Below are 15,215 nucleotides of genomic sequence, written 5' to 3' on the forward strand. Positions count from 1 at the left end.
TAGAAACAAGACCGAGTCCATCCTTTATTTGGGAGACAGAGTATCCGCTGCTCCACTCCTAAATTTTCAATTAAGGATAATCATAATCTATTCCGATGCGACACTATTTACTACATAATTTACATAGACTAATTCATGTTGACAGCTGGAAAAAAATGCACTTTTTATTTTTTATATTGGGTTGATATAATATATTTTTAAATTATAAATAATTAGATGTTAATTTTAAATTTGACACCATTTGATTTAGGATAAAAAAATTAAATTATTTAATTTTTATTTTAAAAAATTAAAAATTTTAAAATACAAAAATTAAACCTTTCAATTTATATATTTTTAATAATTTCAAAAAATACTAAAAATTAGAATATCTAAATATATCACACGTTTCACTTCAATACAAAAAAATAATAATAATAACCAGAAAAAATACTCATTGAATCATTCAACCTCAAGAAAAAAAATATCATTTTCACGATTACCCGATCCCAACACCTTGCAATGGCCCACTGTTTTTTTTTTTTGAAATCTCTCTAGAATCTTATTGCTGCTGCTTAAAAGACTCCTTTCCCTTTGTAACGGAAGTACCAAATAACCACTGAAATAAATATTTTTTATAAGTTGAATTAATGGAACATGTAAAGAAGAAGCATCACCAAACACTAGTTTTCATCTTGTTCTTGATTATCCTATCGTCTTTAACAAGTAAGTCAGGATCATCATCACCGGAGTCATCACAAAATAGAAAGCATCACTTTGTTCTAGTGCATGGAGCGTGCCACGGAGCATGGTCATGGTACAAGGTTATTACACTTCTCAAATCATGGGGTCACAATGTGACTGCCTTAGACTTGGCAGCTTCAGGGGTCAACCAAAAGCAGGTTTTGGAGCTTAGATCAATTTCTGAGTACTTTGAGCCTCTGACTGAGTTCATGACTTCATCAGTGGGTGAAGATGAAAGAGTGGTTCTTGTTGGTCATAGCCTTGGTGGCTTGGCCATATCCCATGCCATGGAACATTTTCCTCACAAGATTTCTGTGGCAGTCTTTGTCACTGCTTTCATGCCTGGTCCAACAGCCAACATATCCGCCATGTATCAAATGGTAAAACTATTCTTCTTCGTCTTTGTTATTCAAATAGGCCAATTCTTTCGTGTCGATAACTTTCGTGGCTAATTTTTTTTATATGAGATAGACATGTGAGTTATGCTGAGTTATGGAGTATTGGAAAGATATACACGGTTGTGACGGCATTCAATTTTTTGTTTTAGTGGAAAAAAATCCGACCATTTCAGTACAGATGAGAGAGAGAGGGATATAAATTGGACGGTCCAATTTGTGTGGAGCAGAATTTCGTGAATACTAAAATTGGATCTAAGATTTTCTGTCAGTACACAAATTGGACTCAGAGTTCTCTGCCAATACACAAATCAAATACAGGATTTTTAATACCTCTAATCAGACAGTCCGATTTATTTTACGCGGTTTTCATATCCTGGTGAAACATCATATACCTTTATAATTCTGCTGTACACTAACCCTCTCTCCATATTAAAATTAAAAAGTTCAACTTTCGTTCTGAATTTGCCTAACTTTTTTTTAGGATAAATTTTAATATTTTAAAATTAGATATTTTTATATTATTTAGATTAAATATTAATTTTTAGTTTTTTTAATAAATTAAACACTAAAATTTAGACACTATAATCATGATCGTACAAATAAATTACGTGAAAAGAAAATATTGATATTAAAAATTAGAGTTGGGAGCAGGAGTGAATTCACAGTTCCATTCATAATAAATAAGAAGTAAGTTATATGGTGGCGTTATTTTATATTCAATTTTTATTTAATTTATTTTTTATAATAAATTTTAAATATTTAATAATTATTTATTTATATATTTAAAAAATTAAATATTAATTTTAAATTTTTTTTAATAATAACTTAAGTAAATATTTTTAAACACCGTAACAATACCTAAATAAAATTGGCACGAAATGAGTGACATAATAGTTGAAACGTTTAATTAAAAAGCTGTTTACTATCTCACACTTACAAAGATTATAGGAACCATATATTGATACATGAGGGACATATAATATACTTTGATTCATAAATCACATTAAGTAATTTAGATTTAAGAAGATGCCTAGCTATTTCTTCAAAAATAGAAGCTACGTATATAGATTTAAGTTGAAGGCTAAATCTCTATAACTTCGTGTGATTTATATGTATAAGTATTATCAAGAATTTTTTTTCAATTTATATTATTGCTATTTATGAGAAAATTTTAAAAATTTTGCAACTTTGTTAGGATTTATCCGTAAATAAAAAAGACACATTTTAAATATTTATAGAAGAAGCAATGCGTAAATATGCATTTTGTTTTTATGTTAAATATGTGATAAAAAAATTCTAAATGTAAAGTTCACCTAAAATATATAAATCAATGTTTTTATTCCTAATCTTTGTTCTAAATCTCATATTTGTCTTTAATTTTTTTATTCATTCTATTTACCCTTCTAGTATCCAATTTTCCTCTTACTATATCTTTCTGTTAAAATTGCTTCCGCTCCACTTCTCCTCAAAAGAAATATTCATGTGGAGAGAAAAAAAAATGAAAATAATGATTTATGATAGGAAGGGTAATATTGAGAGAAAAATTAAATGAGTAAATAGTTATTTTTGGATAAAATTGATTAAAAAATTAAAACTAAAGTTATACACATATAAGATAAATTTTATTCGATAACAATGATTAGTTGTTAAATTTTTGTTATTAATTTTGTAAATATTTTTTTTTTCTCTTTATTCTTCATTTTCCTTTTATAACCACCACCATCTCCGCTGTAAAATTTACTATCCCACTAAATCTATTTCTCTACTCCCACCTCTCTTAGATAGTTATATCTTGTCACAACCACCACAAATTTAAATTACAACAACAATTCCCAATTTGCAATTAGAACTTTAGAAACCAACCTATTTGAATGCCAGAACACATGCTTTGGTGAGAGGCTCTACGGAGCCACCCCTACTACAAGTAATGCGCTTAATACCGTCGAATTTACTGCTAGATTTAGTGACAGATATTATCGGTAGATTTTCAACGATTACGAGTGAAAATTCGTCCCTCAAATAAATTACTATCGGATTTAAAATTCCATTGCTAAATCCGACGGTAAATATAGAAGCGCGAAAATTAATTTTAACAGCACCAAATTTAGTGTGAGATTTTTCGTCGAAATTTTTTTACGGTAACACAATTTAGTGAAACGCAGCGTTTAGGCAACGACGAACACCTTACTATTGGAATTTTTCGCTAGTAAATTCCACAGTAAATTTGGGATAAATTTCAAATGCAAAAACTCTTCCTCCTCACTTTTGCAAACTCTCTCTCTCTCCCCCCTTCTTCTCTCTCTCTTTTAGTCTCTCTCTCTCTCTCTTCCTCTCTTCCATTGAAGAAGGTCGTTGCGCCAATCCCCGAAGCTGCCGTCGCTACCGCTTAGCCCATTGTCATTGCAGATCAACACGACATCATCACTATTGCTGGAGCCTCCGTGAAAAGCCTCCAGTGCCGCTATTGGTGTCCCTTACCATCAAAGGTCGTTATCGCGTCACCGTCGCCACGGCTGAGGCCCACCTCACCAAAGTTAAAGTTGTTGTTCATTTTTCTATTTGGTTGTTTGTTATATTACTAAACCTAGCTCCACCACCGTAGATTTCACTACTGCCTTCTGTCACCACCATGCTTCTACCATCCTGTAGCCACCATCAGAGGTAATGTTTCTATAGTTTTTGTATTTTTTTATATTTTTATGTTTGTTTAGGATTTTATTAAGAATTTTATTAAATTTTTGATTAAATATTTTCATGATATGTGCGATTAGGGTTTATTTGTTATATTAATTTAGTGTAATTAGAAATTAAATAATATTAGGTTAAGTAGAATGTAATTTAGGGTTTGTTTTGAGTTGATGGTATTTTGATTGATTGTTACTTTTTTGAGTTAATTATTGACTTATTTTTTATTGTTGTTAATTTTCTAAGTTTATTGTTGTCTGAGTTAATTTTTTGAGTTGATTAGTGTTAATCATTGTTAATTCTCTGAATTAATATTAGCTTGTTAAATTTTTTGAGTTAATTATTGACTTATTGTTGATTGTTGTAAATTTCTAAGTTAATTAGTGTTGATTGTTGATAATTCTCTGAGTTAATCTTAGCACTACAAAAAATGAGCTGAGTACCGTCAGAATTATCGGCAAATTGAATTTGACGGTATAAATAGCGCTATAAATTTTTACCGGCAGATTATTTCGTGAGACGCTAATTACTGGCGGATTTTGCGTCAATTTTTTCAATTAATATGACGAAACTAAGTTGATTATTACCGTCGAATTATTCCAACGGTAACTTTGACGCCATATTATGTTTTGTGGCGCTGAATTACTGTCAAATATTTTCGCCGGTAAATCCTACGGCAGTTGTGTTCTTTTTTTTCACAATTAGTCCACAATTAGAAGTCAAATTAAAATTTTTGTTTACCAAATTATGGCAGAAATTTAAAATTACCAGAAATCAACTAATGATTTTATTAAATCCGATGGTATCTGGTAATTTTCTTGTAGTGCGCCTAACCTACTACTCGTAGCCACACCACCGAAGAAGTCGCCGTGGCTGCTGTTGTTGCTTTTGCTTCATGATGATCCTCATCGTCCTCATCCTTTTCCTTCTAATCGGTATCGATAGTGTCGTCATTTATGTCCTCTATCGTTCTCACTGTCCTGACTTACCGTCACGTCCTTTACACTCTCATACTTCAACCTTATTGCTTCTTTCACACAGCTTAAAATTCATGATTAGCGTAATCGCCACAAATCCTAACAAAAACATCTCATTCTCCTACATTTTATCTCTATCTTGATCCTCTTTGGTGACATCGACGTCCTAGACGACATTCTCCCCACCTTCGGCCACGGAAAAAAGAATACGATAATGTTGAAAATAATGATTTTGAGCTCCGACGAGATGCTACAGAGCGACGATATGACAAAGTTAAAGAGCAACACAAAGTGAAAGAGCGGGTTGCCATTGAAGGTGAAGCTGGAGATGAAGGTGAAGGCCATGATGGGAATTTGAAGACACCAAAGGTCAGAGTCAGCGTTTCTTGTGAAGGTATCAAGGCCACACTTCCCTCTGAGAAGAAATCATTGACAGCGTCTACATCGAATACCAAGTGCAATGTTGATGTCAGGTTTAAAATCTGGAAATGGACCATTGGATAAATAATATCACTATGGTTGTGGCAAGATGCATCTGTTTGAAAAAGGTGGGAGTAGAGGAGTAGATCTAATGGAATGGTAGATTTTGCAATGGAGGTGGTCGTGGTTATGACGGAAGATGAGGAAGGAAGAGGAAGAAGAAGGGTATTTATGGAAACATCAACAAAAAATTAACAATTGATCATTTTTGTCGAATAAAATTTATCTTGTATGGGTATAACTTGAATTTTAATTTTTCATAGTTAGTTTTTTGTCAACGTATGAATCTTTCATAATCAGAAATGATTATTTAATCAAAATTAAATTGGAACTAAAAAACTTAAATTAGACAAAAATATTTTTTTTGTTTCTATCATATCTCCTAACATAACAAATCAATGACTAATTTATCGCGGATCAAAATTCTATTTAAAGATTTGCTACTGACTAATAAATTACTGCATTCACAAGTCAATATTTTAAAAAAATATATTGATTAAGTGTGATTTTATCCCTAATATTTGGTCACACTTTTAAATTTGTCCCGTACATTTTTTCATCATATTTTTATCTCTAACAATAGATGTTGGGATCTATAAAAAAAACATTTGTCGTAGCTAACTTAGATTAATTTAGTGGTTAATTAACTCACTAGTTTGGTTAAATAAATATCAGAAATTTATATCGATTATGTAAGAATTTGATTCTACTGTTTTTTTTTAAATGATCGATACTTCTTTTTTTAAAGGCATTTAGCAACTCAGGATCATTGTTGGATAACCACTACACTTACGATGAAGGGCGCAATAAACCAGCCACAACATTTGCATTTGGACCACACTACCTTGGATCAAGATTGTATCAGCTCAGTTCAAAACAGGTTATTTACCAAATTTTAAATTCTTCTATTATTTATTAGAGATATGATTATTCATATGTCTCTTTCTATGAGTTTAAATTTTAAGATAAGTGATTTAATAATGGAGTTTATTTTTAATGCACTAACACAAAAAAAATTTATATAGTCATATAGTCATATTAGTTCTTTTGTTTGACCATTCACACAATCAATCTAAAAAGTTACTATTTTTACTAATATAACATTACGTAATTTGATACACGAATAAAATTACTTTACACTGATAATACACCAAAATTAAATTCTTAATAATATAATATCAAAATATATTTGATCCAATATTATTAGGTCACTCACCCCAAAGACATTTATGTTCTAAATGATCATTCTTAGACATTTTATACTTCTTGAGTAACTTTTAAGATTGTGTTATATTCACTTAATTCTAATATATATATATATATATATATATTAGTAGAATTTAATTTTAATATATTATTTTATATTAAATATATATTTAATTATGTATTGTTACGTTATTAAAATTAATTATCTTTTATTTTAATAATATAAATAATCTTCTAAAAAGTAAATATAATTAAAGAATTGTATATATACAATTAAAATCATATTATTAAGGACTCCAAAAGAAAGGCCTTACTATTTTTAGACCAAAAATATGTCGTATTACTCTCTTTGTTTCTATCATTTTCTCAAGAAGAGAGCAGACTAAAAGAAATTTAATTATAATTAAGGTCGGCACAAATGGTTATTAAGATTTTAGTACTTAGTTTGTAGCTACTTATAGCTACTGCTTTTATTTCTTTTAAAGCCATGAAAAATCTAACTTAATTGGTAGGCAACCATTTGTAAAGAAATCTCGTACCGTCAAAGGACAATGTCAATTGGACAAAACCCAATAAATGGCTCATATCTCTGCTATTTGAATCTTTGATCTAGGGCATCAGAGTTTAACTGCAAGTATTGGAGGTGTCTCGATTACTAGCATAAACGATAAAATAAAAATAGTTATATAAAGACAAGATAATGGCATCACTTTTTATATATACAGTTTTTGAACACTCATTTTATTGTATAAAAAATAAACATTTTTTTTCACTTTTTGACAGTCACTTTTAGTATCAAAAGCAAGACTACTATACTAAGCGTTATTATCAACAACTCGTCATGAGGCAGGAAATTTAATTATAAAAATATACAAAAAAGTGATATATAACATTTTTTTAAATATAAATATTTATTGGAGTAGTGGAGTACAAATAGATTTTGTCAAGATAAGAGAAGATAAATTTATCTTTAATAGGTTGTTGAAATACATCTATCTTTTAAGGTATATGATAAAATAAAATCTTAATCATACCTCCACTAAATAATCTAACAATGTATACATTATACAATTTCATCAACAAGAATTTATTATATTCTATTAAAAAAAAAAACATAACTGAAAAATCAATCCTCTTACATGATTATTCGCATTTTTATTTGTATAATTTTGATTGTGCATGCCCTAATTATTAGCATTATTAACAACAACAAATGACATGGATAAAAACATATCTTATTTTTTCAACATGTTTATTAATCTACCTCGACTGAAATCTAAAATGTATATTTAGTTATTTACATGAAACAATGATCAACTACTTCAATTTATATTTTACAGGATTGGAATCTGGCAACAACGTTGGTGAGACCATTGAAACTATTCAGCAACAAAGATATAACAAAAGTGTTAACCCTATCACACACAAAATATAGTTCTGTAAGTCGTATCTTTGTTGTTTCCGAAAAAGATCTTGTAGTGAGTCCAAATCTTCAACGATGGATGATTGAGCACAATCCCCCTAATCGTGTGGTTGAGATTGCTGGATCAGATCACATGATCATGATGTCCAAGCCCATAGACCTTTGCCTTCAACTACAATCTATTGCTGCTAATTATGACTGATTATATAATTATATTTTAAACAAATAAATAATACATCAGTCTTCACTAAACCTTACATGAGTCATGTATCAAATAAATAAAAATCTCATGCCCTCTTATTATGGTATTTACTATTTAGCAACATGTTGCAAACAATTTGACTTCCTCTAAGATTATTTTATAAAAGAAAAGAAAAACTTTCTGCAATAGAGGTTAGAAGGTTAATATTTTTAGATATGAAAAAAAGATGGTGTGTAATTTTATTGTAATGGTTAATTAGTATGTTTTCTTTTTAATATAAATTTTAATTTTTTTTAATTTTAAATAATAAATTGGACCTTCGTATTTAAAAAATAATAAAGTTTATAGAGAAATCTAAGGGTCAGATTTTATATTGCACAAATTGAAGGATGTAATACCCGGTCTAACCGAAATTAATTAAATAATAAGTTAAATAGGAGCGAATATGGTTGGAAGATTTGGCAATTGGAATTTGATGATTTAAATATGATATTTGGATTCAGTGAATTTTTTCGAGTCGGAAAACATAGTTTTCTGCGTAAAAGCGCGCAATGGAATTTTGAACGGCAGTACCGGCTGAGATCTGTCTGGTACTGCAGTTGAGAAAATTGATTATGAGTAAATAAGATTAAGAAATGAGAAATTATGATTAGGGGAGGTAGAAATATTTAAAGTGCGATTTGGAGTACTAATCTTAAAGATTTTGGCCCAAAATTGGGCCAACGGACAAAAATAAGTAAACCGGGCCTAAGTGGGCCCAAGACCCAACATATATATAGCTTTATTAAGCCATTTCAGCAGCATTCCTCCCTCCATTATTGTGTTCCACGCTGAATTGAGAAGAGAGAAGAGAAGAGAGAAACCCTAACTCTCTTTGATCTTCAAATCACCATAACTTGAGCTACGGAGCTCTGATTGACAAGCCATTTGCGGCTACGCATCGCTCTTCTCATCCTCTACAATTCTATCTAAGTTTTTTGGTGAGTAATCTACTGTCCTCTGCCCAATTTTCATTTTCCTCTTCAAAATCGAATTTGGTTTGGGTTTTGAGGAAACCTTGTGATTTTGGTTGTTTAGGAGTGCTCTAGTATGAGCCATGGGTGATATTCATCACAAACTTCAGTGGGTTAAGGTAAGAAACCCTCCAACCCTTGTGAATTGTCATTTTTATGAGCCCTAGGTTGATGTATGTATGTGATATTTGTTATGTTAGTGTATTTGATGGTTTTGGTACACAATTGGGAGATTGGTGTTGCTTGAGGAGCTTTGGTGAGGCTTGGGGCTAAGGTTGGTGGAGACTTCCAAAGAAGAGGCTCAATTGATTTGGCTACAAGAGGTACGGTTTAAGTTTCATTTAAGTACCGTGTGGTGTGATGAGAATTCCTAGGCTAGATGCCCCTAGGATTAAGTTTGGATTGTGTAAATGGTTGGTGCTAATATGCATAGTTGGTATGTAATGTGAATTAATGATTGGGTTGAAAATTGTATGGCCTTGTATGCTTGGTGTATTGAGAATTTGATGTATCGGGTAATGAGTATTGATTTGTAGTTTATGCATTTAAATTGTGAACTTGGGCCAGAGGCCGTGAATCTTGGGCCGGAGGCCGGAAAGAGATAAGGAAGGTAAGTTGATGTGTGCATTGTATGATGACACAAGTGATTGGATGAATTTCAGATAATGAATATATGAATGATTGGCTTGGTTATTAAATAATAAGGTTTGAGGAGTTGAAGTGTGGAATTTGGTAATTTTGGGTAAAATTGTATAGATGAGGTATGTTTGGTTTTGGTTGAGGTATGTTATGTGGTCATATATGTGATCATGATTATTGATGCCTTGATGGTATGATGATGCATGAGAGATATGTATGTTGTGATATATGCTTGAGAAATGATTAAGGTTGATTTGTGGGTGAAACCATGTGATAGTGAGTATGATATTGATTATGTATATTGATGATTGATTGGAAATAGTATTGTGGAAATTGGGATGAGAAAGGATGTATGACATGTTAATGTGTTTGTAATTTAGCCATTTGTTTGAAATGGGTAAAAATGGTTATATGGCGGTTTTGTGAATTGTGGTAATGTGTTAGTGTATGAGTTGAGGAGGCTTAATGTCAATTTTGATATACTTTTATTGATTTCAAAGAAAAGGAATGAAATTGGCATGTTTTGTTTGATTTTGAAAAAAGTTGAAAATGGCTTGTTTTGAAAATGGCACTTTGTGGTTTTGAGTGAAAACATGGTTTTTGGGCATACTTTGACGGGACATAACTTGGACTGCAGATTTCTGTTTTGTGCCAAACTTGTTTAGAAGTAAAGTTGGATCCGGGATGTCCATGCCGTTCGAAGAACGGGCGAAAAACAATTTAAAATGAGAAAGTTATGTCCGTCAGAAGATTGGGGTTGAATTTGTGAATTCTGCAGCTTTTAACTTAGAAAATTTTTAGCAGAATGACCCTCCACGCGTAGGCGCACTTGGCGCGTATGCGTCGTTCTTCAAGAAGGCACCATCCACGCGTGCGCGTGGTGTGCGCGTGCGCGTCGATGCGCTGCACCCAATACCCAGCCATTTTCCCGAGAGTTGTGCCAGAGTTGTGCCAGTTTTGTGCCTGGGGCGCAAATGCACCCACGCGTACGCGTCGTCTGGCTGTGTTTCAATCCGCGCGTCTGCGTGTATGACGCATACGCGTCGACGAGCTTTGTGGCCATCCATGCGTGCGCATGAAGTACGAGTGCGCGTGACCCTGTTTTCATCCCAAAGTTGATTTGTGAGTTTTAAAAGCTAAATCTCATACTTCTAAGCCTCTGATCTCACCCCTTATGTATTAAATCATTATGATATGCCTAGCAATGAGAAAGGAGCTAGGGGATGTGGTAACTTGCGAATGAAGCAAGGGGAAAAGTTATGATCAATGATGATCAAAGATGATTATATGAGATACGGAGGATGGCGGTGGAAGTACTGTGTATGCCATGAGCCGAAGGGCTATATTTATTGATAAATGGTTGGTTCTTGATTGAACCATGAGCCGGATGGCTGAGTTATTGCCGGATACGGTGGAGCCATGTTGATAAATTGGCTAGTTCTGGATTGAACTGTGAGCCGGATGGCTGAGTTATTGCCGAGTTACGGCAAAGCCATTATGGATTATGGCTGAGTATAAAGGCATATATGATAAATGAACAAATATGATAAATGAATAATGATGGAAAATGTTGAATGTAAGCATGCTTGTGTTTTCTCTCTGGTTGTAAGGGTGACAGGGCACCGATACCCTCTAATGGCGACATAGCGCAGATACCCTCTAATGGTGACAGGGCGCAGATACCCTCTAATGGCGACATGGCACATATTCCCTCTAATGATATTAATACGAAACAGAGAGACTGTGCCCGGGTTAGCTACCGGACACGTCGGGTTGGCTTGATAACCGACAGATGATATCATCAGTCATAGGGCAGGCATTCATCATTTGCATATGTTTGAATTGTTTGGGTTTGCCTATTTGTTTTGGATTTCTACATTATATATGCTAAGTTACCTGATTATGTGCTACTTGTTCTACTTGTACCTTAATTGTGTATTACTTGCCTGTATTGCTTGTGTTTGTACAACTGAGAGGCCCCTCATGTTGGTGTCGGTGGAGGTTGAGGGCTGTTCTTGATGAGATGAATTGATGATGCGATTGCATGATGATGATGATCATTGGTTGAGATGATTTGAGCTCCCTGGGTAGACGCAGTGATGTGGTTTCACTAGCTCCAGGTGAGGGTATGATGTATTGATATAGAATTGTTGAGACATCACGACTGATGATGGTTTTGTTTATGATTCTGAATCTGATTCATGGGAGAGTCAGCGAGTTGGGAATCATATGAGATATGAACTAGATTTAGTATCCTCTTACGACAGATGCCTATTTATGGATTAGTGAGAATCTAGGCTGGATACTCAGTGAAACGGAGTTTAGGATGCTTAATGAGTTTTTATTGCAGTGCATTGTATTTATTTGGCACTTTTACCGTACTGGGAATCCATGGGCCCGGGGTTCTCATTCCGTATATATCTCTTGTTTTTCAGATACAGGTCCAGGTGCTCAGCAGTGAGTTGTGGGTCGTCTGAGAGACGGCGAAGATCTTTATTTTCTCTACTTTGTGTTTTGCTTAGAATCTCTCCACCTTTGTTTCGAAAAGATTATATCATGTATTGTACTCTTTTAAACTTGCCTATAAAGGCTCTCATGTTTCCTTTGGGAGAGATTAGGATATACTATTGTCAGCTACTTTAATACTGTACCCTAGCCGGCCTAAACTTCGCGGGTCGCGACTAGTGGCTATTTACTTATGCTGTAAATATCTATCTGTTATCTATCTCTTAATCTCCTTTATGCCTTGTCCGTATATCGCGTTCGGCTTCACGGTTTATCTTTTTGTTGTTGAGACGTGAGTGATACGTCTTCGTGATTTTATTCCTACTCTTTTCAGGCTTCTCGATTAATACTCCTTTTGAAATTACCTATATCTATATATTAAAAAAAATCCACCTGAGAGTCGTACCACCGTAGTATCATTGACTTATGACTCGAGCATAAGGATTTGTATATTAGGGTGTTACAAAGGATCCAACTCATGTTACAACAACAACAACAACAATAAATTCTTGTCCCACTAAGTGGGGTCGGCTACATGAATCAAACGATGCCATTGTCCTCTGTCATGTATCATATTTGCAGAGAGACCGTTTACATGTAGATCTCGTTTGACCACCTCATGGATGGTCTTCTTAGGTCTTCCTCTGCATTTCATCACTTGTCCATCTTCCATCTCACCCACCCTCCTGAATGGATGTTCTATTAGTCTTCTTCTCACATGTCCAAACCACCTGAGACGCGATTCAACCATCTTTTCCACAATGGGTGCTACTCCAACTCTCTCCCTTATATCTTCGTTCCTTATTTTATCCAATCGCGTATGATCACTCATCCATCTCAACATCTTCATCTCTGCCACACTCAGCATATGTTCATGCTCCCCTTTAGCCGCCCAACACTCCGTACCATAAAGCATAGCCGGTCTTATAGCAGTGCGATAGAATTTACCTCTAAGTTTTAAAGACACTTTTTTGTCGCATATAAAACCAGATGCACTCCGCCATTTTGACCAACCTGCTTGGATCTTATGATTTACATACTTTCAATCCATTATCCTGTATGATGCACCCAAGATACTTAAAACTTTTAACTTTTTGTAGGATGTTTTCTCCAATCTTCACCTCTATATTAGGGTTTTCCCTTATCAGACTGAACTTACATTTCATATATTTCGTCTTGCTACGGCTTATGCGCAGATAGGTACCATTAATCTATATATTCCATATATAGTTTTCGCAACTTTGTATATCCCCCTTATTCTTGTAGATAGGTACCAAGGTGCTCCTTCTCCACTCATCAGGCATCTTCTTTGACCTTAAAATCTCATTAAAAAGTTTGGTTAACCAATTGATGCCTTTTTCTCCAAGACCTTTCCAAACCTCAATTGGAATATTATCAGGTCCTACTGTCCTACCATTTTTCATTTGCTTTAGAGTCTTTTTTACTTCGAAATCTCAGATCCTTTGATAGTAGTCAAAATTTTGATCTTCTTCCCTTGTGCATAACCGACTAAGGCTCGCAAGAGTCTTTTGTCCCTCACTAAATAACTTGTAGAAGTAGCTCTTCCTTATCCTTATCCTTTATGCACTTAACCTGATCCAAATCTCTCGTTCTTCTTTCACGGCTCTTTTGGAATTCTATATATACCTTTTTCTCCTTCTTTCATGTCCAAAGACTGGTAGAGGCCCTCATATGCTCTTGTTCTTGCTTCACTTACAGCCACTTTTGTCTCTTTCTTAGCCGCCTTATATTTTTCCCAGTTATCTGCATTGTGGCATAAATACCACTCTTTAAAGTACTCCCTTTTTATCTTTATCTTATCTTGTACACTCGCATTCCACCACCACGACTCTTTGTCTCTTGGTCCTATTCCTTTGGATTCACCAAAGCTTTCTTTTGCTGTTCTTCTAATAACTTCTGCCATCTCCCTCGACATCTCTTCCACGCTTCCATTCCCATCCCACTTTGCCTCTTCTCCTACCCGTCTTAGGAAGCTTCTTTGTTCCTCACCTTTCATCCGCCACCACCTCGTCCTTGGGTTCTTCGTATGATGTCTTTTTCTCAAATTTTGCTTAACGCAAAAATCCATGACGAGCACCATATGTTGTGTTGTCAAACTCTCTCCCGGAATAATTTTACAATTAATGCAAAATTTTCGGTCGACTCTCCTCAACAAGAAGAAGTCAATTTGAGAGTTTGTCATGTTACTCTTATAGGTTATAAGATGTTCGTCTCTCTTTTTAAAACATGTATTTGCGATGAGAAGATCAACGGTTGAGGAAAAGTCCAAAATAGTTTTACCATCGACATTGATCACCCCGAAACCATGGCCTCCGTGAATACTCCCATATCCAGTCACTTCTCTCCCAACATGGCCATTTAAATCTCCTCCTAAGAAAATCTTATCTCCCAAAGGTATGTCTTGAACCAAATTTTCTAGATCCTCCCAAAACCTTATCTTGTGTTGTTCGTCCGAACCCACTTGTGGTGCATAAGCGCTAATCACATGGAAAGCACCTCCCTGCACCACAAGTTTGATAGAGATGATCCGATCTCTCACCCTCTTGACATCTACTACGTCATTTTTCCACTGCTTATCCACAATTATTCCAACCCCATTCCTATTCTTCATCTTTCCTGTATACCAAAGTTTGAAATCAGAAGTATCCAACTCTCTAGCCTTCGCACCAACCCATTTTATTTCTTGTAGGCACATAATGCTAATATTCCTCCTTGTTATGGTGTCCACCACCTCCATGAATTTTCCTGTTAGAGTGCCTATGTTCCATGTCCCAAATTTCAACCTTCTGTCGCTCTGACCTTTACCTTTTACTTTGTGAACTAGCTTATTTATCCTCGTCCGTTCACGAAAACACGAGAACCCTTGCTCATTTAACACTACATCTGGGTACCGATGTAGCGGCTCTTGCTCATTTGACACCGTACTCGAGCCATACAGCACGT

The 15,215-nt window shown here is 34.2% G+C and overlaps 1 protein-coding gene across 1 annotated transcript; it reads left to right on the forward strand.

Annotated features, from left to right (window-relative positions):
- The first annotated feature begins 465 nt into the window (after nucleotides 1–465).
- LOC112715508 (methyl jasmonate esterase 1-like) lies at nucleotides 466–8,211 on the forward strand. The gene is made up of 3 exons (XM_025767282.3): nucleotides 466–1,103; nucleotides 6,012–6,143; nucleotides 7,810–8,211. The coding sequence occupies exons 1-3, from the start codon at nucleotides 630–632 to the stop codon at nucleotides 8,092–8,094; spliced, it is 891 nt and encodes a 296-aa protein (XP_025623067.1). The 5' UTR covers nucleotides 466–629; the 3' UTR covers nucleotides 8,095–8,211.
- Nucleotides 8,212–15,215: the final 7,004 nt, after the last annotated feature.

Source organism: Arachis hypogaea, chromosome 10 (assembly GCF_003086295.3).
Source record: "Arachis hypogaea cultivar Tifrunner chromosome 10, arahy.Tifrunner.gnm2.J5K5, whole genome shotgun sequence".
Taxonomy (NCBI): Eukaryota; Viridiplantae; Streptophyta; class Magnoliopsida; order Fabales; family Fabaceae; genus Arachis; species Arachis hypogaea.